The following is a 27,185-nucleotide window of genomic DNA, read 5'->3' on the forward strand; positions in this document are numbered from 1 at the left end:
TCAGCCCTAAATGGGACACTTACAGCACACTCCTCCCCGAAAGGCTCGTGGATCATTGCAGAAGGGGGTGGAAAGATTGTAAGAGCCAGGGGTGACGGATGAATACAAGGAAACAGTATTTTCTGGTTACAACAGGGTAGTTGCACTATGAACCCAGAACAGTTGTGACAGCATGCAAATGAGCTGCAGAAGCCCAAGTCAGACCAAATCCCAGCTCGGAGCGGGGAGGTTAGCAGAAGTTCCAGGTCTACTAGAGAAACTATTAGCAACTAATAGCCGCGGGGTGAGGGACCACACTACGGAGATAGACCCAAACTGGAGTATTTGGGGAACACAAATTGGATGCAGCTAAGAGGGGCTCTTGTCAGAACCTGAGCCATGCTGTTTAGACTTTCAGTATTCAAACTGTGTGCTAAAAACCCCTTCTCTTTATAGAATTTGCCTCTCTTAAGTATTTTGTCATAGCACTGAAAGCCAGATTAGTACAGTAAAATTTTGGGGAAAGACTAGTTTAAAAATTGGTTTTTAGGCAGGAGTATAGAGAGGAATAACACAAAAGGTCTTTAGAAAAAAAAAAACCTACCACTATAGATGTTTCTTAAAGTATATACATATACATTATAAAAAGAGATTAAGGGGCAGGAGAGAGGGCTCAGGGGTTAAGAGCACTGGCTGCTCTTCCAGAGGACCTGGGTTTGGTTTCCAGTACCCACATGGTGGCTAACAACCATCTGTAAGTCCAGTTCCAGGGGATCTGGTGCCCTCTTCTGACCTCTGTGGGTATTGCATGACATGAGTGCATCTATGTACTTGCAGGCAATAATACACTTACAGAAATAAAAAAATAAGTAAAACTTTAAAAAAGAGATTAAAAGGAGTTACCCTGTAAAGGGGGACATTGCCCTTTCTAGACATCATAGGCTAATGAAAAACCAAAACCCAAAAAAACATAAACCTCAATGCCAGGAACAGACTCCCTCTGTAGAAGCTGTTGACCAGGGGTTCCATAGACCCTCACACAATACTGGTCATCGCCCCTGCTCTTGGTAACCCACCAGAACTGGATGGTGAGATCCTATTGCTGAAGACACTACATACATGAGCTGGGGAACAAACAAGGGGAGATCAAGCTGGTCCTGACTGCAAAGTCTCATCTCTACTGGCCAGTGTTCATACTGCTGAACAGTGCTATGCTCGCTAGGCAAGATATGCCCACCAATAAAATAGTGGCACAAATATTATGGAAGTAACCAACTAGTCATTAATTGGATTTAAGGTCTGCTTCCTAGGATGGAACCTACACTTGACATTGATATCAAGCTTAAGAACCTGAGGCTAGACAGGTCACAGGACATAGGGGGAGCCCAATAGTAGTTCTTTACTAAGCACTTATCATATTAAACCGACTCTTAGTGACTTATTGTTATAGCCATAAATTAATGCATATCTCAACTCTCTCCAGAGAAGTTTCCTTATGCAACAGATGGTGATTAACGCAGAAACCCATAACTGGTCAACGTGCAGAGACCAAGAAGCTGCAGAGTGCTCATCCCTGAATAGGACCCCTACATCAAACTTCTGCCTCCAGTGCTCAGGGATCTTTGTGGAAGAGGAGGTGGGAAGAGTGTAAGAGCCAGAGGTGGTGGATGATCACAAGGAATCAGTGCTCAGTTACTCAATGAACTGACAGTGATGGTGACAGCATGCACAAGTCCTATGCAAGCTCAAACCAGAAAACAATCCCAGCATGGACATGAGGAAGTGGGTTAGAATCTCTAATCCCAGCTAACAAAATTGTGGCAACAGATGGCTGCTGGGAGGGGCAGAGACTGTCTCTTTCAAGAGTTGGACCCTTGGTAGGTTAGCCAGGCTCCAGTGAATGGACCCACACTGAAGGACATTTGGGACACAAATTGGACTCTATAGACTATATATATAGCCTGGGGTAATCTGGGGAGGTAGGGATAGGGGAGGGGATCTAAATGCCATCAAATTATACTGTATAAAATTCACAAAAATGGGATAAAAAAGAAAAAATGGTTTATTGATCACAGAAATTTGAAATCTGCAGTAATTAGTTGTTCGTCTTCAGGGAGAAGATAACTAGATGATTTTTTCTTTATGGTTTAACTGTGGGATCCTTTATACAAATAGCATCTCACATGACAGTTACGAGGAATACATTCGGAAATTCTCGATTAGGGTTTGTCAGCTGTGTAATTTAGAGAGCAGAAAGGATCAACTGGATCACTGCAAACTGGTGTGTGTGTGTGTGTGTGTGTGTGTGTGTGTGTGTGTGTGTGTGTGAAGTTCTGTGAGAGCAGGGACATTTTTGGTAAATACTGAACTAGGACAAGACCAGTCCTGTGCACATGTAGTAAAGAAGGATTGAATGAAAGAACAAGTGAACATCTTACCTATGTAAAGTATTGAACTTGCATCACTTTATTTTAAAATTACGTTTATTTCTTTATTGTGTGTGAGTGTGTGTGTAGAGGTCAGAGAACAACTTGTGGGAGTCAGTTCTCTTCCCACTGTGTGGATCCCCAGGATTGAAGCTAGGTCATCTGACTTGGTGGCAAATGCCTTTACTCCCTGAGCCATGGACTCAGACCTGCGTTACTTTTACATTTTCATATTACTTTTGCGAAATAGAAATTATTTCCTTAAATACTGATATTTTAATTCATTTTATATCATCAATTAAATTGATTTTTATGCTTTAGATCCCTTTCTAGCATGCTCTTTCAATAAAAAGATGACTGCACAGGAAAGAATAGAGGTTTAATTCCTGTGGATGTCATCAATTTTACCAACGCTGCCTTACCCATGGTGTTATTATTTGGAGAGGACATGGCATATAACCTGAAGAGTGAGGGCCCTGATCAACAGTCTCACATTTTACCAAAGGCACATTATATATTTGAATCAACTATAAAGAGAATCAGGTTTCAACATTCAAGGAATTTGGTTATTGATATATCATGATCAATAGCACATAAAATATATTAAATTTTCAAGCATTGCAAGATTTTAAAAATATTTTATTTCTTATTTTTATTTTATGTGTATGAGTGCCTGCATGTATGTAAGTGCACCACGTGTGTGCAATGCCCGCAGAGGCCAGAGGAGGCTGTTGGATTCCCTGGAACTGGAGTTACAGACAGTTGTTAGGTGCCATGTGGGTGCTGGGAATTGAACCCGGATCCTCTGGAGGAACAGCAAGTGTTCTTAACCACTGAGCCATCTCTCCAGCTCCACATTTGAAGATTTTAATTTCAACTAATAAAACATGAAAATGCCCCAATGGTACATTTTATTCTAAATGTATATGAAAGTTTAAGACTTGCATAATTTCTAGAGTATTCTGCAGATGCTCCTGGATACATACTGACAAAGGTGCCTTTTAAAAATGTTATCTTAATCCCAAACTATCCTTCCTTTGTTTGCAAGTTCTCTCAATAGTTCTGTCCAAGTTCTCACTCACTCTGGTGTTACAGAACCAATCTCTTAAATGATTTCATGTTTCCAGTCTTCTCTAGTCCACTAGCCTGAACATTCTTGGAAAAATTAAGGCGCCAGTATCTAAACCTATTGGCAGGGTAGACGGATGATGAGCACTCCAGCTGGCGGTCTCAGAAGGGAGCAGGACAGTCGATTCAGCTCGTGTGCCAAGGAACACCTCAGAGGGATGGCTAGTAGCGGGTGTCAGGTCAGGCTGCTTGGGCTCAAATCTAGACTTGCCGCCCACTAGCTGTCAGGCTTTTATTGTAAAGACTCTTCTCTTAGTATTCTATTTGTAAAATCGCAAAAATAAGGCTGTAATCTTCATAGTATTTTGGAGGAACTGGACAAGGCCCTGGGCTTTGCAGAGTGCTTTACACATGATGAACATGCGATGCCTCGTAGTTACATTGCATAAACAATTCAGCAGTCTACGGGGAGGTGGAGAATATGACCCTCAAAGGCAGATCTTTCTAAATTTGGGATTTTAAAAAAAGTGACGAAAGTGTTTTCAATGGGTCACTGCTCTCTTTAATGAATGATACTCAGGATTTACTGTGCTAATCCTGCTGGTACCCTCAGGTGCTCCATGATCTGGGTTCCATTACAGATAAGCTGTACCTTTGCTTTACCCAGAAAGACAAGCCTTTTCCTGTGTTGTAATGCAGCATCCTTGTCTTGAAGATCATCACTATCTCTCTGTCCTTACATTGGTTTCTGATTAGGAGATAGAAGTTATCCCCCGTAGTCAAAGCTAGCCACTATCATTGAACTGTTGTCTAATTTCTTAAGATATGACGACGGAAAACAACAGTATCTCTTTTTTTCATTGGCTGTTGACTATGTACATCAATGACAATGATCAGTTTCCTGTTATACTTTTAGTAGCTACCCACCAAGGGTCAGTTTGAAACATAAATTACTTAGAATGCTCCCTCTTATAACTGATGCATGGATGCAAAACACTAATGGTATATCAATAGTGTTTATTGTTATAGTACTTGAGAAAAGCTACGCCTTGAGTAAAAAACCCGAGAGTCAATGTTTTTCAAAGCCAGGATTTCCTGAATTTCAGTTACCAAACTGGCCCATGTACATGGAAGAAGGGCGGTCTGAGGACACTTCCCACTCAGATTACCCTACAGAGCCTGAAGGCAGCAGTCAGAGGAACTCCTGCTCTTGTGAACCTATCATATAACAGAGTTAGATGAGGTTTCGATCACCTAATGAAATAAACAAACAGAAACACACTCTCATGATAATGTTCAACAGAGTCTCTGTTAGTCTATGTACATGTGTCTGGGAGTGCCAGAACAGCTGGTCCCACCTTTAAGGTAGTACTCCATGGCTGCCCATCTTATACGTCAGCGTCCTGCACTGTGTAACCTTCTCACGGGTCCCCTTCACAGAGGGGTCAGCTACTGGAATGCATGGAGCTTTACCTTGTTTCTTCATATATCATCTGAAACATGGCAGATAGTCAATGGTTGTTGAATAATCTACACTCTGTCTATTACTAATCGGGCCCTACGTCTTGGATGAAAATTCATTCTAGTTAGTAATAACTATAGAAAAGACTTAAGTTCTTGCCTCTAATTTTGTCAACTAGCAAAAACTGGGTAATGTTTTTTGAGGGCCCCAAGAAAGCCTGATTGCATCTCCTGAGCAGATACCGCCAGGCCCTGTCTTGGTCTAGCTCATGTCTGCCTTGGACATTGGTTCTGACAGGAAGAGGCTGGAGAAGTTGTACAGAGCCATGCCCAGTGTTGGCTGAGGCGGAGTAGAGCTGAGCACACACTTTTGACTGTGCTCTTGGCTGGGGTCACACAGTGAATGTAGAAGAAGTGACTCACAGTTAAACGTTGCCTATGTTTTATTCAGACGTTACTGTACACTGTGGTTTTCACTGTAGAGATGAGAGCCAAGAAAAAATGTCCCCCCAATAAGAAACTCTATTATCAGCTGGGGTTACAGGGAGAACCTGTCTCAAAAAGACCAAAAAAAGAAACTGTATTATTAAAAATGTTTTTACTCAATGAAACATATGCATAAAGGGATAATTAGGTTTCTCTTTGGACTTCAGAATCCCTTTGGAGAAAATTCCTCTAGTTTGATTCCTACCAGGCTCCCATCTCATTTTCCCCATCTATTCCTGGCTTCCCACCTACTTCAACATTAAGATTGCACCCTTTCTTTTAATCTTGACTGCCAACCCTAACCTTGTGTGGCTTGGGGCCAGCCACTTAGAATTTCCATCACTTTTCCCCCAGCTGTAGAACAAGGATAACACACTGACCTGCCTCAGAGGGATGTGGTGTGAATTAACTCCTGTAATTAGCAGTTATTGTGCTCTGCATACACCAAGTAGGATATGAATGCCACCATTATCACGGTGGCCAGAGTATATTTCGCTGCTAAAGCTATACTTGGGAATAACTGCTGGGCAAAGAGCTGACAACTAGAAGTTTCAAACTTTACACAGAAACAGTATTTCCAGAATTTTCTTCAAGCAATCATAAGTAAATTGCTCACTAGGGGTGGAAATGGTTTCCAGCCAGTTCTGCCTCTTCTGATCTGTGCACCCTGCAAAGCTCAGTCAATGTCAGGTAACTGATCCTTTGTATGTCTTTAGTGCAGATGAAGAATTCAGAATGGTATAATTTGGACAGGGATGAAATTCCTGTGCAGTAGTATGTATTAAAAGCAAATAACTTGTGCTTTGTTCAAAGCAGCTGTTACAGAATCTGTAATTTTTAATTATCCAATGACAAAGAAATTCACATTTTTTAATGGGCAAAATATGCCATCATTAGTAACCTGCATTGGGTTTCATTTTAGAAACTTGAAAAATGTGTCTCTTATCACCAGAGGTGAATGGAAGTAAAAATTATGACCTAGAAAGCTGTTTAAGAAAACTTAAAAATAATGGGCTTAAAATGATTTCCTAAACATTTTATAAATTGTTTAGGGGAAATGCTACACATAAACTGAGTATACCTATTTCATATTTTACTAAGAGGCCTTTGCTTCTGCTAGTTAATAAAATAGACCCTATAAATATCATTATATTAATTTGTATAAAAACTGTACTTTTATAAGTTGGAATTACCGTGGTCTGAACTTTGGAAGGGAAAATTAGTTTCAGAGTGGCATACAGAACGATCCTGGGATGCAACATCTCTTCTAGGGTTGAAAGGGAGGCTGTTCTCTGCAGAGAAGGGATCACCAGTGCTGATTTTCATGGTTCAAAGCATTATGTCCCAGAGGATGCAGCTGCACTTTCTTGGTGCTGGCCTGGAAGGCAGCACTCAGGTACTGGGCCAGAGGGGCTGGTGAGAAGAATACTCTGTCTTATTTTTCTTTAGTTCCCTCGGGTAAGAATCTAAAAGTAGAAGACTATTGTGTAAGTGTTCGCATCATACTCTGACAAGGACCAAGGCGTGGGCATACACGTATGAAGGCGATAAGTGGGCCTAGGTTTTAAGTACCAGAAGAAGGCAGGGGGGGTAGTTTCCATTTCGTGGCAGTCCTGGCGATCTTGTTTAGCTTAGCTGGGGATAAAGGTGACATTTAAAAACAGCCTACTTTCTGCGGAGGAAAAAATGGTACTGTATCAAGGTAGCTTTTTTGAGGCAAAAGAATTATTCTAAATTTGGCCAGGCAGGCCTTATAAAAGAACTGGCTTCTTTTTTTCTTTCGAGATGGGGTCTTACTGTGTAACCCAGACTGGCCTTGAACTCATCATGTAGCCCTTGTAATCCTCCTGCCTGCACCTGTTAAGTATTGAGATCACAGACAGCTTCTTTTCACATTCAGGAGTGTCAAGAATTTGTATTTCATTTCAAAATGGCAACATTGTTCAAAAGAAGAAATCATTTTGGATATATGCTTTTCGATAAAAGCGGAGTTTCCCCTTAAATGTTGATCTGTTTGGGTTATGAAAAGATTAGTTTTCGTTGGGATGCTTCTGACTATTAGACTTGCCATGTACACGGGCACCTGAGAATTAACAGGTGTCAGGTCAGGCTGGTGGGGATTGCGAACTTGTTCAGATCACAACTGGCACCCCGATGGCAATGCATTTCATACTCAATCCATCAGAGATGACTGTACGACATTATCCGGTGGATTTATCTTTGCTTATGTTAAATGAATATGGAAAGGAATTAAATGTGTATTTACAGTTTGATAAATATTCAGCATAAATTACACATTTTAATTTCATTTATTAGTTTGGGACTATGGAAAGCAGGGATTTCATTGCACACAAATTGCCATTAAGATTGAAGGATTAGCAGTTTCTTGAAAAAGTATCCTAACTGCAAAAACAAAATCCATTTCCATCGTGACTTTTCCATCGTAACTTAGTCACCCGTGGTTTGTCTTGGGAGTTTCTGGAAGACAAAAGAAGAGCGTTGCTCTTCCTGGTGGCCATTCAGCTTGTTAGTTCTTCTTCTGGTAGCTCTGATATTGTCACTGAGTGCCAAGAACTTCCTGTCATTTGACAACTTGTATGAATACTGTGGCCATCATGCAATATTTGAAGATTTATTTATGTCTACAAGGACTCAGACTGATCTTCTAGCATTTGCATTCAGGACAGTCACCACGATATTAACTCACCTTATAATGACTCCAAATATCTCACATAGATTAATGACAATAACATAATTCCAGAGAGTTGCCACTCTATATGTAGAAATATATTGGCAATAAAAACCAGTCACTGTATGCCTTTCCCCAATAGGGGGTCTCTCACTTTTCTCTGATTTTTAAAGGCTTCAGATCAATAACTGGAGTGACATTATTAACAGCTCCCTCAACACCTTGGCCAGCGCTAATATCAAATCCATTACACCTTCTGTTTGACATTTGCAGTACAGCACAAAGTGCTATAGATACAGTCTCATTGTCTGGGGACCTGGGTTAGATGTGAGGTTAGTAAGATGGTTTCCCTTGTCTAACTTCTAAATTCAGTTCATTGATAGGAAACTTGAACCAATCTAAAAGAAAAAAAAGACCACCATATGCCAGATGATAAATAATTTGCCTATTAAACTACAAGTATACCATATCTAAGCAGTAAAATATTGATCAGATCTTCATATAATTTTTATATTCTTTATTGCTATTCTTTGTCATTTATTTCTCTAATTTTATCACTTATTGTGAAAATCATCTAATGAAGTCAGAGGAATTGAATTCCTGTAGGATGAGGAATTGATCAAATTTAGCACTGCATAGAGAGATACCCAGAAAACGGAGGCAATTTCCACCCAGGCAAATACTCTCCCTGTTGTAATTTTTCTGTCCCTTAAAGCATTCAGGACACAGAACAGGCATTCTCAGTACAGAGATAATACAAGTGGTTATCTTAACCCCCCAAAACAGGCTGGATTCTGCCCAAAACTTGAGACAAAATATATTAGCCTATGTTTTAGACAACTAGTGGTTGGCCATGCTGTTATAGTTATTTTCACCCAAAATACTGTCTCAAATATTCTGCTAAATTGTCTAAATCCTAGTGTAGTAATGATTTGTGCCCCTGAAAACTCACACCCATTCAAGAGAAGCCCTTGTCCTAGCTGAATTCTTTCCAAGCAGGACCCAGGTATGTCACTACGATGGTGGGCCTATGGCTGGTGCTGACTGTTAGCTGGTGGGAGGCAAACCACTGGAGACCGCGGACACTTCATCTCGAAGACAGAAACACACAGAAAGATGCGTGTGAGACTACATGGAAAAGCAGGTTACCAGAAGCATCCATGCTAGGGTCTTATTTAGTAAAATACACAAAATAAAACAGAACACCACCCTCCTCTAAGCCCCCTACTTAGGTCTACATGTCTCCAGGGGCAGAGACAAAATCTGGAAGGTCATGTGGCACCCACATATGAACAGCAGTGTTTTCTGAATAAGAGAATCTACTTTTGGTCTTTCTTCCTGTTGTCTTCTTCATATTCTTAATTTTTCATAATGATAGTAAATCAATTTTATAATGATAAAAGTTGCTATATTAATAAGGAAAAAGGAGAAAACTACAATTTTATGAAAACTCAAAATTACTCTGAGCCTGGCGTGGTGCTGCACACCTTTAATCCCGGCACTCTGGAGGCAGAGGCAGGTGAACCTCTGTGAGATGGGGGCCAGCCTGGTCTACATAGTGAGTCCCAGGCTTGCTGGGGCTACAGGAAGACCCTGTCTCAAAAGGAGCAAGAGAAAAAGAATGACTCTGCCTTCAGAATAGGGAGACTTTTAAAGCTCCTCCAGGATTTCCGGTAAGAGCCGTGCTTCTGTTTACTAAGCAATCAAAAGGCATTGAGACTTATGAAAAGAGGACGACAGTGCTCATAATCCCAAGGCTGTAGGGTCACAATGCGTGACGAAAAGATACAGGCAGATCTACCCAGAGAAAACGCACCATCCAAACAGTGCATTCCAGAGGGCCTGGCCTTCCGATGATGTTGCTGGGATCTACCTGCGGGAGTACAGAAACACTGCGGGCAGACCGGTGAGGAATGGGCTTTTCCAGAATGTTCTGATCCACCTCCTACAAGGGCACTCTGGAATACCAGGACTTTTAAAACAAGGCAACCCATTTATTTTCCTCTGCGTGACTTAAGATTTCTCTGAAGGAAGTAACATATTTACAAAACTATCTGTAAATGTGCAGGCACATAAAATATTTGTTTGGGTTTGCTGTCAAGTCAACCCCCCCCCCCATTACCTTGAGACTGATTCAGACAGTCCCGGGGCTGGTAGCCCATGGAAGTAGAATTCCTGTCCTGGCAGTGTCACTACCTCTAGTCAGCTTAGTCATTCACTTCCTTTTATTCTAATGCCAAATGTTATTTCGATTTCAGTCATTTAGTAATGCTATGCTGAACACATCATGGCCTCTGGAAAATTCCTAACCTACTAGTTCTTTCATATCCATAATAACCATACATCAATATCTCTTTTCCAACCACATTTCACCAGCTTGTAAAAAGGAATCTATGTTTTATCAGAGTTTAAAAGATTATGCAGTAATGAACAACAGTCTTCAAAAATGTTCCTTCATGTCATTAAGAATTAGGAAATCTTGTTAAAATTCTTTTAGCTTTTAAGAAACATAAGCAGCTTTGGGATGTAGTGCCTGACGTGAACTTTTTAAGTAACTCCCTTGGAGCGATCATCTGCATTAGTGAAGATATCTTATTCCAGGTAGCACCTTATGTCGCTTTTCAGTATTTGAGCAGTCGGTCTAATTGCTTCTTAAGCCAAAGATTGAAAGCAACCAAATACTGCAGACTTGTGAGGCTACGAGAGCCTGGCACTCCCCAAGCCACACTCACCATCTAGGACGAGAGCCCTTTCTTTTGTGAGTACACCTATTGAGTTCCAGTTACCCAGGGTTAGAGAGAGCAGAGTTTTACTTTGAAGGCCAAATCAACCTATAGTACCTCCCAACCACATGTCAATGGTAAATCAGTCAGCTGGTTTGAAGGAGAGAAGCAGGATAACAGTTTCAGGCTATTTCAGGATAGCTGTGCTCTCTTGCTGGCCTGAATTCATGGTAGGTGAGACCATAGTTCCAAGAGCGTGTCAGGCAAATTAATGCTTTATAGAAGGCATGGACCTTATTAGAGTTCTTATAAGAGTTTGCTGTTTTATTTTGACTCTAGCCTAGGATATCCTAGCAGATCCAGCTTAAAGTCTCTTTCAGGAAACTGATCACCTTCAGCATGTTCAAGTTCCATGTGAATGGATGGGGTGATCTGGCTTCCAGTGGGATCAAATTCAACCTTTGATTGCCTTAACAAAAGCACATTGGGTATATTGAAAATGTGACACTTTTTTTTTCTTTGAAATAACCACAGAACATCTGAAGGGCTGTGCTCATTTCTTAGAAGCACCTCTATTGTTAGAAGATCATCAAGAAATTAAAGTGCAGTCAGGGTAGGGTGGTACAGGGGGTGAGGTTCTTAGGCACATACCAGTAGAAGGACTGTGTGGCACAGTCTGCCTGTAAGGGGAAAGGAAGATTTGATGCATCTCACTAACATGTTTGTGTGTCTACAATAAGGATGAGGGATAATCTGAACCACAGGCCAAGAGAATGAGGCTGCAGTAAGTCGATCTGGGAGCTAAACCAGGACCAACTGTCTATTAGACAAGCTAAGCAATGTAGGAGAACAGCTTCTTACCAGGGCCACGTTCCCATGGAGACTACAAAAGGCACCTGTTGTCTTTGCTGTCGAGGGATGGCTGCCTGTGCTGGAATGTGCATTAAAGGACTGAGAAGATCCTGAAGTTGAGTTTGTGATTCAGGGAAACAGAATCCACTTTTCTAAAACCTTCCTTTAAACAACAGCTTTTAAACTTAAATTCCTTCATAGTGTTGGCGTCACGAGGAGTCACGGCTCCCAGATCCAACTCGAGACTGAATGAGCAGAAAACAGTTTTCATATGCTACTCCTCAAACACACCCAGTTAGGAATGTTCTGATGCCTGGAAAACAGTTCCAGTGACCCAACTGACAGAGCCAATCCTTGAAGTCAATGAGCTACGGTGTGAGAATATATGGCTTCCCCCAGAACAAAATTTTAAAAGGTAAAGAATGGTCTTAAATATTTCCTTTTCTCACATGTGAGGCTATCTGGAGAACGATGCCTGTCAGTGCTAAGAATAATGACTCCAGGGAACCACCCTTAACTTCATTGGGGAAAACATGGAGTTCTATATGGAATCAAAATAGTTCCAAAAAGGCATATATATATTTTTCCCATGAATAGACATATCGTGATTATTTCTAGACAGCACATATTATCTTCTTGAAATATGTAGTTATTTCAATATTAATTGTAAGACAGGTTTTTCCATTTTTCTTTTGAATAAAAAGCTTTTGTGCTGTGAATTCTATTTCAAAACTAAGATCAAATAAAATACAAGCATCTTTGAAGAGTGCAAAAATAATTTCTCAAGTAAGCAAATAAAACTTTGCACTTCAAACCAGGCCTTGATTCATTAAAAATCTTAAACTTCTCATGAGAAAAATTAACATTTAAACCACTGCTGCTTGGCCAAGCACTCCACCACACAAGAATATGAAATATCTCCTCTAAAAAAGTACAAAGAGGACAAAACCACAAATGTGGAACTTCAATTAATTTAAAGCCCCAATCAGCAAAGAATAAATCCTTCGCAGATCTAATTACCAGTGCTCTCGGAAGGCCCGGGCCGACCAGCCAATCTTCCCCGTGTTTGAACAGCTTGATGAACTAGGGGACTGATGGATATCAAGTCATTTTGTTTAATTTATAAATGGATTTTCCCCTAATACTTAAATTATCATCAGTACAACACAATGAAAATGGGGACATTCTGAATGCAAAGTCTATAAGAGTCCTGGAAGGAATCCCAATGAGGAATGTCACCTCTGTTCATCCCTCCATACAATTGATCTAATTAAATACTAAGGGCGGAAAGGCAGTTTAAAATGTAGCCATTTCTGTTTTCTTTTTAGCCTTAATTTATCTGTTCACATCTTTCAAGTACCTTCTGGTGTTTAAAAAAAAAGGAAAGAGACGAAGCTCTGTACAAACCCCTAATATTTTTAATTCTCCACAAGCTAATTTCAACATGCCTCTGCAGTAGATTTTGCTGAATGACAAATAAATGCACCACATTTAGCCGTGGAAACAATAAAACGGGAGAAGCATTCCACACCGGCAGCCCCTTCTCTAGTCGTTTGGAGCAGAAACCAGAGGACTTCGTACTTTCTGTGTGTATTGTTCGACTGAAATTAGATCTCTGGATTACACTTATTAAAATGTCTCCTTATTTTCAAATCTCTCCCTTATTTAATTACTGCACGGGACGGAAGGCTGCACGGAATTGTTAAATACCCTGAGCCCTATTTATAGTCCGTCCACATGGGTACTGGGCGCACACTAGCTCAGTAAAGGTCCTGCCCACCAACCACACGTCGGGTTTGCAATTCCCACCTGGCTCAGGGGTCTCTGACTGGGAGGAGGAGGATGCTGAGCTGGCTCCGTCCTCTGTGGCCCCCTGCGAGAGGAGACCCCGCCCTGGTGGGAGCTTCATGCCCAGCTGCTCTGCCATCTCCACGTGGTCCCCGGGGTGGACGTAATCAAAGACGCTGCTGCCTGTCAGCTCCACCTAGAGAGAGAGAAGTGGAGAGACAGATGTCACAGCGGTCCATGGTCAATGCCGCACACAAAGCAGGAAGAAAGCCCCCCGTCGGGCCCCAGAAGCCGTCGAGCCTCTGGGTCTCCACCTTCAGATACGACAGGATTCTCGAATGAACTTGAAAGAGAATGTTTAACAGTTTTGAGCCCAGTTTTCTCTTCATATACTGTTGTTTGCATAAAGCCCAAACGCTGTGAAGTGTGGGCAAGTCCGCCTCGTATTCAGTTGTTCCGTACACGCATCATCAAATACGCCCACGTTTGGTGTCAACTGGATGATTGACCGAGTTCTACCATTTTCTTACTAAGAAGTTTGTGCTTTGTATAAAAAGTTATAGAAACAGCCAGGGGTAGCAGGCACGTAGCTCTTTAAGATACAGAGATTTCCAAGGTGGGCTTTTTTATACGTATCTCCTTATTTCTATGTGAATTTAAATGTACAAAGTTCCACTTACAAATATATGCAGAGGCATAATGTTTTCATTAAATATTACTCATTAGCTCTGTAATCAGATGGAGAATTTTCCATGCAAAAGAGGTCAGCTGGGGGTCTAAAGCAACCACTTTTTCTTCCTGCTGGTATCAGCTTGTTTTCAATCTAATAAGATCCACAGTACACATCTCCTCGAGGGCTTTAAGAACGTACTCTCTGAACAAGGCTGACTCCGAGTATAGAGAATGAACACGAAGCATCGGAGGAGAGAGCCTGCATACTTCAGAGCTGTGAGACGTGACTTCCGCGTCCAGCCACCTGCTGGCAGTGGGGGTAAAGTTTCTGACCAGGACTGGCCTTACCTTTAAACTCCTCTAATGCTCTAACTTTTATCTCCTCCTCAGGCTAGCTGTGATGCTCCTAAAATAATGTACTGGGGTTGTAGGTATTACAGCAGGGGGGTGTATCTGCAGGGGGACACAGGAACACTCTTTCCTTGGGTCACTAATGGGTTCCCATCCCTCACAGTGTAGGTCTCAGGCCAGCTATGCTGACTGTGGACGTTGCTAGAATATCATATTGTCAGGCTTTTTTTTGGGGGGGGGGTGAGCATTTACCTAGACCTCTTCCTACCTCATCTCTCTCATGTAATAACCAGCATCTCCCCAAATTCCACCAACTTTCCCCTCCTCGGAAGGAGGTGTGGGTGAACTGTCACAGAGTGTAAAGCTCTGAGCAATTACCTTCCTCAGTACTCTAAGTCCTGGTAAGATGATCACATCTCCTCCCAGACATCATTTGATTAAAATCTTAACAGGCTACACATCTTCAACATCTATCAATTAACAGAGGCATAACCAGAAGAGGCTAAATTCAGTTTGGGTAATAGCTCTTCCTGAAAAAGGCTCATATAACTTTTACTGAAAATGAGGTACTTTCTGTAGCTGTTAAATTATATTCTCCTATGGTATTACCTGACTACTGACTATATCATCTTACAATACCTATTTCCTGCACTTGGTATTGTTACAGAGTGTACATGGGGATTCACAGTGATCAGCTTCTACCCTCTGGGAGGGGGGGATTACATGGAAATAATCCTTTTAATGTGCGCCTTGCCTCTAAGCACTTCACACGGAAATAAATGGGTAAACTGACTTTGAGCAATTAAGAAATTAAATGAAACTAATAAAATGTGTGTTTTAATATTTCTTGATGGTTATTTTGTTTGGGGATTAGTGGGACGAGGAAGTCGCTCATTGCGCGCAGTGTCTAATAGCAGCAGTTGCTCTTCCCATGCTCTGTCTCCCTGAAATATTTCCATGGACCTTTTGACACACTCCATGGACAGTGACAAGATGCCAACCCAAGTGAAATACTTTTTAGGAGTGCTGGCTATTGAATATTCACACGGAGAAGTCTTACAGAGAAGGACACTCACAGTCTCTACAACTTGATTTGCCTGGAGGCATAGTTATTTTCTTCCCAAGAAACTATGTCATGATATGGCACATGTAAAGCAAGACTGTCACAACATGTCACTTCTCCTTCGGTGACCTCATGGAGTTCTCCACCGAGACGCTTCAAAAACTAGTATTGAAGCTGGAGAGATGGCTCAGAAGTTAAGAACACTGACTGCTCTTGTAGAGGACCCAGGTTCGATTCCCAGCACCCATATCGCAGCTAACAGCTGTCCCTAACTCCAGTCCCAGGGGATCTGACGCCCTCTTCTGACCTCCATGTGCATTGCATGACACAGATGCACTTACATACATGCAGGCAATACACTCATACACATGAAATAAAAATAATAAATAAAATATTAAAAAACCCCTAATATTGGGGCCAGAGAGAGGGCTCAGTGTTGAGATCACTTGCTGCTCTTACAGAGGACTTGAGTTCAGTTCCCAGCACCCACATCAGGCAGCTCACCACCACTCATAACTGTAGCCTCAAGGGGTTCAACCCCTCTTCTGGTCTCTGCAGGCACTGCACTCATGTGCACAAACCCACATTCACACACACACACACACACACACACACACACACATACACACAATTAAACAAACAATAAAACCTAACATTGATACTCCACTGTCTCCATGTCTCAACTATTGTTGATGCCATATGGTAGAGTGGGAGATACAGAGATACAGGCTACTTGGAGTCACGTGAGTTTGAGATCGGAAGTTTTCCTGCTTTCCTATGTGACCTTGGACAACTAGTGTAACCTCCCTGGACAGCAGCCCAAAGCTGGTAGCATGACTGCTCCAAGGGACAGTGGGGCACCACTCACAACGTGTTCCATGTGGCATGTTATCCCCCCCCACAGTGCTGATCCTTGGGTAGAAACAAGATGTCCCACAGCCTCATTTTGAAAATCCAGAGAAACCATGCTGAGGAATTCACTGTGTGATAAAGAAATACTCTAAAATGCCCACTCTTGGGCCTGCAGATGGCTTAGTACGTAAAAGTGCTAATTACCAAGCTTGACAGCCTGAGTTTGATCCCTAGAAATCACATGGTGGAGGGAAAGAACTGATTCTCACAAGTTGTCCCCTGACATCCATGTGTCTGCCCGGAAATACACACACACACACACGCACACACACACACACGCACACACACACACACACACACACACACACACACAATCACCCACTCACAAAATAAACGTAACGTAATAACATAAAATGCCCAGTCTTGTTGCTGTTTGGTGGATAAGAACGTTTTAAACGTAATGTAATAACATAAAATGCCCAGTCTTGTTGCTGTTTGGTGGATAAGAACGTTTGAACACAGACACACACATAGTTGGGGTCTGTGTCATCACTTCGGAACATCATTCTAATCAGCAGCGGGTGAAACACAACTACGAATACCAGAGTAACAGTACTGGAAGCTCCCTACTGTGCGCATATACTTCTCCCTCCGAGACAGGGTCTTACTATGTAGCCTTACTATGTTGAGCAGCTTGGTCTAGAAACCACAGTGATCTTTCTCCCGCTTTGTGCCACGTGCCGGATTACAGGTTTGCACTCCCATAGCCAGCTCTACTTTCATTAATAAGATCTTCCAAACTGGCTTGATTGCCCCCATTTTACAGAAGGACCTGAAGGCCCATGGTGGAGACAGAATGTGGACGACAGTCAGCAATCACCTCTCAAGCAGTACCTTTGTAGCCAAAGAGGCAGAGCAGAGAACTTGAGCCTCTCTGTGCTTCATCCTCACTTGTGGGTAGAAGAACGCTACGTATCAGAAAGGATGGGGCTGAGAGCAGGCTGCTCGCCAATCTCCTGGGGTTCAGGATGCTTTGCTGCTAGAGTCTTGGACCAAAGGAAAGAGCAAGAGGAGGTGTTCTAAACCAAGCAGACACCGAGGGTGTACACAGGCCACCTTACTACTCCGCCCCTTGTCTCCGTCAGTGCTACCTCTGCTCTGATCGTCACATTTTACATTCGCGTGCCAATTGCAACATTCTCAGATTGCCCTTCCACACTATATTTTAAAATGGAAAGAGGTTTATAAAAAACCATTAACATCGCTATCTTCAATTCACAAATCTGTACTTCTTAGGGGTTGAAATGCTTTTTCATGTTTATCTAGCTTTTTAGGTCTAGAAGGCAGCTCTAAGCCCGACTGGGTAACTCACAGTGCTTTTCTTACCTAACCCTTCTTGGTTTTTTCTTATGACAACTGACTGAGCAAAACAGACTAAATTCATGTTTACTGCCACTAAATTCTATGTTTTAAAACAGGCCACAGCAATCAAGACTGGGGATAGTTTTGTTTGTTACATGATAAGAGGACATAACTTTTGTTACTTTCAAGTAGGAAAACTCCAATCCAGTGTCATTAGATATCTTTAAGTTTCCAGTTGCTAATTCTCAAACTTTTGCCCACCGATTATCTGTATTATCTCAGAGGTCTATCACAAATGTTTTCTGGGTAAAAACAGTGGATAGTCAGGCCTGAAACATATATTTAATTTGGTCAAGCTTAATTTTTTTCCCAAACATTATTAATGACATTATTATTGGAGCATTAGTTACCTTGCAACTAATGTATTTGCTCCCAGTAAATTCTTGCCTGGTACATTAAAATCTACACCTTCTTTTATAGATCTAATGAAATCCGACTGAGTATGGTTGGTTGGGTTTGGAAGGATTCTTCTAAGAGCACAGTGGCTATCTTCCATTACCCATTTTGGTTCCCACCTATGGTAAAAACAGTATTTAGATGGCGAGTTTCCAACTCTCACATTCCAATTTCCTCATTTTCTGAATTAAAACATGTTCTACAAAAATTATTTCTTCAGCGTCCATTCAAATCACCAGGAGTAGAAACTTAGAGAATTTCATCTGGTATTAATTACCGGTTATCTCTTTATCCTTCATTAGAATCTTCACAATGGAGTATTATTGCCTTCTGCCCTTAATGGTGTGTTCCAATTAGCATAAATTACATTTTAAGGCAAATGTAGGAACCTCTTCATTTTATACTAAGTTCAATAACCATGTATGATGGTTAAAAGAATGTTGTATAGCTGGGTGTGGTGGTGCATGTCTTTAGTCCCGGCATTTGAGAGGCAGAGGCAGGTGGATATTTGTGAGTTTGAAGCCAGCCCGGACTACATAGTGAGTTCCAGTCCAGCTGGTGCTACAGGGAGACCCTGTCTCAAAAAGACAAAAAAATGTTGTATTCATTAAACTCAAGAAGAAGACCCACAGGTCTTTGGATGGTTCTCCTATCACAGGAGAAAGAAGGCATATGATTATTTCAAATTTCACCCACTAGGTCCAACTTTACTCCAACCGAATAATTCCATTTTATTGTTGTTGTTGTTTTGCTATTGTTGGTTCTGAGACATGGTCTTCCTATGTAGCTCAGACTGGCCTTGAACTCATGATTTCCTTGTCTCAGTGTCCTCATACTACAGGTATATGCCATTGTGCCCAGATTGGAGTGATGTTGAAAAAGGAATAGGCTCATTTCATTGCTTATAGTATTTTTAAAAAGCTGAAAGGGTATTGGTGGCAGCAGACATGTAATGAACAGCAAACAACCATATCTGGATCACATTTTGTTCAAACTTTTTCTGCCTGGCTATTCCCACTCAATGGAACCAAAGACTCCTCCAGGACAAATGATAGCCCATGATCAAATCAATCCACACAGCCTTCTTCAAATTTATTTCATGATCTATTAGCTTGCACGGACTTTGCAAACTAGACATAGTTGTAACTGGAATTTTGTGGAAAAATTAATATATTATACAATGGTTTGAGTTGACTTTTCCAAGCGGGGTCACTGTACCCTACTGGTAGATGGTGTGTGTGTGTGTGTGTGTGTGTGTAACGGACTGTTTTGTCTCTCCAAACACCAAGCATGTCAATAGCCTCTGCTTGACCCCCTGGAGTAAGCAATACTTTTTAACTGCAGCAGTGTCCTAACAGGGCTACTCTTTGAGGAATCAGGAGTGATAATATAAGTCACCTCCATTTGTGGACGTGTCAGAGGACACTTCTTTACACCCACTTTTCAGGCATTTCTTTCTCCAAGACTTTAGTCTTTGAAACAATACAAGGTTGATTTTTAATATATAAAAAGGATTATTTAAAACTCATGATTTAAGTTAGAATTCCCTAAACCTTTTGAAAGGCACTTAAAAATTTTCAGGGCCTTATGGTATTAAGACTGGAGGTGCTCTTAGCTGGGTCCTTTTCTTGCCAGGCCCACCCTCACTGGGATGTCAGCAATATCTGAATAGAAGGTCGCTGCTGAGAGAGACCTTGGTGGTAAGTGACTTAAAAGCTAACTCCTAGGTTAGGCTATCAGATCTACTGAGAGACCCTGACATCCTGCTTAGAAAATCCTGACCCAGGATAAGGCAGAAATTCTATCTCACCACAGCAGGTTAGGATTTGCAGTTTTGGGGGTCACATTTATATTATTGAAGGATAATAAAGAGATAAGAGAATAAAATATAAGATATGATGGCTTGATTAGCATAGGTTTTCTTTGGATTTACTGGTATCTTAATGCCATCTTCATAACTTCCTACATATTGCAGAACTCTACTGAATATTTATGAACTGTTTTGACAGAAACTTGATGTTCTTTACTGCTCTGTCTCATTCTATGTATTTGCTGACTTATCTGAAGAAAAAAACGCATAAAAGCATTGGGCCCCTTACAGAAATACATGTATAAATTAGTAGAACAAGAAGAGAAAGAGGCTCCGTATCAGAACGATGAGGTAGAATGAAAAAGCCTTTCACTGCCATCAAGAGGGAGAAGGAGCCCGGTCCTTCCCACAGGTGCGACACCAGAGTTTTCCCTCAGAAGAATCTGAGCAGAGAGGTACCACATCATGTGTTCATTTTATCTTCAGATATAAACATTTCGATTCCCGTGGGAATCAATGAGGCCAACTGCATTCTATTTTTGTTTTTTACGCACTTTCCTATAACCCCCGGAGTGCCTGACTTGAGAATCTGCAACAGCACACAAAGACGTGACATAGCCAGTTCTGAACTCCTTTAAGAAGGGTCAGAAGGTCAGGCCAGGACGCCCCTTGGTCTTCGGAAAGGTATGAGGGCAAGGGAGACAGACTGTCCCCAAAGTGGAATGATGGACGAGTAGCTAGGGAACTGCACCCATTCTGACTAGGCCCAGACGCTCGGGACAGGACCTCTACCTTGACTCTCATTGGGGATGGGTAAACCAATCAGGCAGTAGTTAACATGGATTGCTAAATATTCGGAAACGTCAGAGGGATCATTTTGCAGAGTCAGACTAATTGAGAACGCTTAAATCCTTACAGAAATGGCCTGTGTTTCAAATAGACGGGCGGGCTCTTTGAGGTTGCTTCATTGTCCCCTAATAAATTATATGCAGCAGTATAAATTTTCTCACAGTCTTGGTTTCAGGTATCTCCATCACATCACAGCTTGGAGGCAGTGGTTTTAGAGCAGTTTTGATACATCAGTATTCTTTTCTTTTCACTAAAGGAACAAGCTAAGGGTGTGTTCCCCAGGGTTCTGGTTCTTCCAAGAGGCAGGGCCTGCTGTGGAGAGCTGACTGCTGAGAGTTAGCTGAGGAAGGGGGGGTCTGTGGTGCCATCTTGGGACAGGAGCGGTGAGCCATGAGTAATGCGGGAGCAACACGTGTGGAGAATGTGCAGCAGCCAGGCATACTCAAGGACAGAATGGCCTGGCACTTACGGACCTGGGTTGAGATCGCTGGCCCCTGAGGTGTGGGCGAAAGCTAGCGGTGACTATGGGTGTGTCGCAGGTGCGACCTGATATGGCGGCCTCTGAGCCTCAGCGCAGAGCTGTGTAGCTGGAGCTGAGCAGGCGGGGAGCTAGGCACTGGGTGTTTGTAAGTCACTCTGCTCCTCCCCCCAAGATAATAATAAATGCACATAAAGATATGTCATATGGTTTGCCCAATAGCGCAAGAGACCCAGAGAGAGCTCTGGCAACAAGAACCTAGAAAATTCCACACTAGTGAAGGGCCAGTCCATCACAGAAATGAGCCCAGGGATTTGTGAATGTGACTAAGTCAGGAGATTTTGAAACATGTTTTACAAGGTTCCTATAGTTCTGAAGTTTTAAATGTCTGTAGGGCAGGAAAGGCAACTTGTTAGTATCTATCACAGTGCTGGGAAGGAGAAAAGGATGCTGTGGGAGGTTACGTCATATAAAAACTGAAATGGTGCCAAGAAAGGAGCATTAACAGTCTCAAGAGCAGCCAGAGTCTGTCCCTCTTCTCAAGATCAAAGTGTAGTAAGATGTCACTTTGAAAGCCTCTCATTACCTCGGTGGAAAGGAGACCAATCAACATCACATACTTGATACTGGCATAGTTAATCCATTATCCTCAAATTTTACATGGTTCAATATTTGTCGTTTAAATAGGATTCACTTTGAGATGCATGTTACACAAAGACTTCAGTATCAAATACATCTCAATTTTTGTTTATTTTTATTAACCTCGTAGTTAATTTTGTCCTCCTCCCCTCTTTTGTCTCATGTGAACAAAAATGTAGAAAATGTTAATAAGATTGAAATTTAACAGTGTTTTCATTTCAGAGAAAGGTAAGTGGATTAGGAAAACAGTAATTCTAGGGCTGACTTTTCTATGTGCTTTCACAATCCACACAGTGATTTTATTTTATTCTCGTCACACTGAAACAGTATGGCTTATATGAATAAACCCTGGATATGGTTAATGCACACGCGTAATAGTCACATAAACAATAATAAATACTAAAATGCACACAAGCTAATTAATCATTCTTGAGTTTTTAAAGGACTGCTGTGTGCTAGAAGATTACCAACGTCAGTCCTTACTAAGAGTTCAGGCATAGTGTCTAAGGGATGCTGGAGAGAGGAAGAGAGAGGAAAAAAAACAACAAAACATAAACCACAGCGATGAGACGAACCAGGTAACTGTCTGTACATCTCAAGAACTCCTGTTCTTTAAGGAGAAGCAACCCGAAAGGAAGAGCTTGTTCAACTGACATCTTGGTTTCCCAGACTGGAACATTATGCAAACACGGTAGTTGACGTATTGAAAATAATATGATTCACTTTTTCCACACTGCTGTGAGGAGTCTTAAAAACACCTTGTTCAAGGAAGCTGCAAGGGAAACTCAAATATTTAAGTCATTGTAGAAAGCGAATAGTCAGGTCATGTCAAGAAATTTGAGAATTAATCCAAAGAAAAAAAGGAGAACAAAATCCTCTGTTCTGTGAACAGTTACTGACCTTTCTAGAACCTTCCTTGTTGATATGTTAAGGCAAAATTTGAGAGACTCCTGGATGTCATGTGGGCACCATGGCTCTGGTGTGTAAGTTCTGTTTCACAGTTTTAACTACTCGCTGTGGAGCTACTCTCTTTGAAGCAAGTCAATGCCCTGAGTTTGCTCTAGGTGCTATTTTAAAGGAATAAACTAGATTCACAACTGTTTAACAACAGACTGTGAGTTAGTCTTGTTACAACATGGGGTGTAAATAAAACTGGCAAGTGGAGAAAATTGGTCAAAAGAAAAGTTGCCCCAGAGGCTAAAAGAGTGTGTGTGCCTTAAAGATACCTGTGAGCTTAATGTGTAGTATGTGAGGGACAAGCAAATCTTTGAGAACTTGATGTTTCTTTTACCAGAAAAAAACATCCTAGTTACGCACTTATAATTTGGCACGTTATCTCAGAGACTGTAGACACTCATGCTGTTTATTTATGCAAGCACCATGCTGCCCAATATGGTAGCCAAATATGGCTACTGAGCATGTGGAATGTGGCTAATTTGGAACTGTAATAAGCTGGTAAGTAGGACATGAGTACCAGGTTCTAAGGACTCAGCACCAGATAAAAAGGATGAAGGGACTGAACACCAAACAATTAAAATTAATTTTGCTTATTTGAGTTTACTTTTTAAAAGGTGGCTACTAGAACAGTTTAAATTACATGTGTGGTTTCCAATGCTTCTATTGGACATTGGTACTGTGGGGTACAGATCCCTGGAGTGGAACATGGGATATTAGATGCCAGGAGGATGCTGGAAAGACAGAAGAGGCGAGAGAAAAAGCAATAGGAGTAGGAAAGTCTCTAAAAGAACTGAACTTGTACAATTAGTCAAGTATTTACTGATCATTTCTTCTTTGCAAGCTCATCTGGGATCATAGGGAAAGGGCGTTAAAACTAAGTACCTGACCCCAAGGACTTTGGAATGTACTTTGAGAGCTAAAACAAGTGCTCATACAAGGTCAAATGATTGTCAAGATACAAGAGAACACACTGTGGTGTGTGATTAATTTGTGATGTGAGCACATTACAGACTGTGGTCACTTACATTTCTCTAGATCCTGTAGGTCTTGGGAAGACTCCAAGACTTTGAATTTTAAGAAGCTCCTAGGTGATGTGGATATAGCTTGTCCATGATCCACATGTGCACAGATGCGCCCAGACGTGGCTATGAACCCAAAATATCTGGGACAGCAACTCCCATCCTGGCCTACATAGAAAGATGCAAATCTACATGTAAAGTTGAAAATCTGGAAGCGACGTAAGACCAAGAGGACCCTGGCTGTGCTGGCTCCTACAAAGGCCAGGACGGACTGCACACGCCACTACTGTGGGGTTAGCCAAGGACCCTGGGAAAGCATTATGGAGGAGGTCACTTAAGTGACTGGGTCCTTAGAAGATGGATCTGTGATAGTGTTCATGAGCTCTTCTGTTTAAATACTAAAGATCGGCTTCATGTAATTATTATAGGAATACCATGTTTTTCTTTCTAAATCTATACCTCAAAGATAATTGTCCTATTGTAGACCTAGACTGAAATAATTTTCACACTTTGGGTTCAGTTCCTGTCCTATGTATCTCAACCCTGGATTCAAGATTTTCATTTCCATGTTCCCATGTCTGACACACTCAGATGGATGGTAGAAAAATAAGATGGTTTATGATGGGTGGATTTTACCCACAAAATTCATGGCACATTTTGCAATTTTTAATTTAGTTTCTTCCATTGGGCTTGATGTCATTTTGCCTGGCCATGGGTCTAACAACAGTGGTGTGACTCAGCCTCTCCCTCTTTGAACAGAAAGAGAGTTCTAGATAGAGCCCTAGTTAAGCACAGAACCTGAAGGAGAGAGACCTATTGTTACAGCTCCAAACACTCGCATGTTTCTATGTCTTGTAGAGGTAATGCTGTAGCACAGTAACTGAGGAGTTCTTTCAGAGTTTTTCTGGATTCTGAACCAACGATCAGCCACCATGGATCCTGCTTCCAAAAGACACACACTGGCATGTTGGGAATTAACTAGCTAAATCACCTGTGCTGTGCTGCTTTACTATTTCAACTTAATTTATGAGTTCTTTTTGAAAAGTTTTATACATAGTCATCAAAACCTTCAAGTTTTACCACATCCTACCAGTTCTGTGTTATTGACCAATAAAAGAGGAAAAAATTACATTGGTTGAGAAGGTTGGGGGTGGGTTGGAAAGGGTTGGGGTAAAAACTTATCAAAAGTAAAATTGGATTAAGAGTCAATCAAAATCCAACTGTGAATTTATCATTTCAATGAATTTCAATGAGTGGTTTAAAATCTGTTTGAAATCTATTTGAAAATGAATATGTAATAATATAGACATATCTCCTTTTTCAAAGCCAGTATTGTCAGATGTATTCTGAGCATTATAATTCATGAACAGAGTACATGACTATTTGAAAAGTATTAAAATGAGCTGACTTTTCAATACAAGTGTCTTCACAATAAGTTTTTCTATTCTGGGCAATTCAGAAATGTAGACAATTGTGGTAGAAAAATAATATGTATTGTAATATTCATTGTACAGTAGTAGTGTAGTAAGTGGCAATTCTGGACATTACAAGAGACACCAGGATTATTTTCTGTGATTGCACAGAGAATACTTGGATTTCTTGTGAAGCTTTTGCATTGGAAATGAGATTCATCAGTCTGAACGGGGCAGGGTTAGAGCCCTTAGCAACATGCTTATTTTGTAGAAGGTCACTCAATAATAACTTCCTCTGCCCTCCAAGCTTATTAAGACTGACTGGCATATATTAATGAAAACACCTGATTCTCCAACCATAAAACCCAGACAAAGACTTTATTTTAATATTAAGGAAGGAACCCTTAATTAGCAGGGTTTCAAAAATGTCAGCTTCTTCTATTAGCTGTTCTGGTCCATCAAAGCCATAATCCCTACTGTCAAATTTCATCACATGATAGACAGTTTGCTGCCTGTCCTTTTTTTTTTTTCCTTTACTGATCATACCGACAGAAGCTTTTAGATTTTTTTGTTTTTCCATCACATTTAACAACTCACTGTGCATTTTCTTGTTATACTCTTGATTTTACTCTTTGCTTTCAAAGACTTACATGTCAGCTAAAAAGGGTGGGGTGGGGGAGACTGCAGGATCACAAGTATTACATGTGAATACATATGCATTCTTAGGCAGATAATTAAGGACTCTTGGAAGACCTGGGCTTCCACATATTGATTGCCTTCAAGAGTATGTAAATGTGCTGTCCTGAAAATACAGACAAATAAAACAGCCTCACAGATGATTCCCCATTTTTTGATGTGTCAAGGAAAAGGGGGAGAATTCTCAGGAAGAACCCAGGATCTTTTAAGATAAACACTCATCACCATTAACCGTCAGCACACCTGCCTGTTGCGAGGGATTCATTAGCGCACGGATGGCGTCCACTGCCCTTCAGAAGATAAAATGAGTGCATTGAGCAGGACAGAACAAATACACAGCTCTTAAAGTATTTGTGGTTTTAATCTGATTCAAAACACTGACTGTTGACTAAACCCTTTTGCAAATGGAAAAGTTCATGCTGCCCATACCAAGAGGAATACAAAAACACAAAACAAAATCAGAACAAGGATGAATCAAGGGTTCCTGGGCAACATTTGTGAGGACACAAGCGCAGCTTGCTCTCTATCCATAAAGGGGCATGGGTACCTCAGAGGTAACAGATGCCGTGCTTAGAAGCTGCAGGAAGGACTCGGGGAGGTGGCTTGGACCCGGAACACTCAGCTGTCAGAGCCTCATTCTCCTTAATGAGGACGGGGGCTTTGAGCAGACAACACGGGTTTTTCAGTGATGTACCCACTGGCTTCACTGAGGAAACAGGCAAACTGTATCTACTTTTTCTTTCTTTCCGCATTCAGATATGTATTCTTTTCGCTTTAAGGTCACATCATGTATGCTTCTGCATCCCTTTTTTAGCTGACGCCTACCAAGACTTATGGAAAGTTCCACCCCTTATAATTTGCATACACCTTACTTATCCATCCATTTCTTTCAAAAGGAATAACTAGTTCCTCTCTGAGCTTCAGGAGAGCAGCCCTGGGAGGAGCTGGGGCTGGTCTACTCCCTATGTAAAATGCTCCAGGTTTTCACTTTGATGACGTCCACTGAGCGTCCTTTCTGCCCTGGGGTTCTTTTTTCCTTTCTACCACTGACATTCTTTTGATTTTTATAGGCATCCTTTCTATTGTTTCAGCGGCCT

The 27,185-nt window shown here is 41.4% G+C and overlaps 1 protein-coding gene across 1 annotated transcript in view; it reads right to left on the reverse strand.

Moving 5' to 3' along the window:
• Window positions 1-27,185, reverse strand: part of Npas3 (neuronal PAS domain protein 3) — a 655,449-nt gene that overhangs the window by 128,932 nt on the left and 499,332 nt on the right. Inside the window, exon 8 of the mRNA XM_029566227.1 lies at window positions 13,494-13,668. Coding sequence (XP_029422087.1) covers window positions 13,494-13,668 — 175 coding nt within the window. The remainder of the gene's footprint in view (window positions 1-13,493; window positions 13,669-27,185) is intronic.

The sequence above is a fragment of the Nannospalax galili genome, unplaced genomic scaffold (genome assembly GCF_000622305.1).
Source record: "Nannospalax galili isolate Female #2095 unplaced genomic scaffold, S.galili_v1.0 scaffold1579, whole genome shotgun sequence".
Lineage (NCBI taxonomy): Eukaryota > Metazoa > Chordata > Mammalia > Rodentia > Spalacidae > Nannospalax > Nannospalax galili.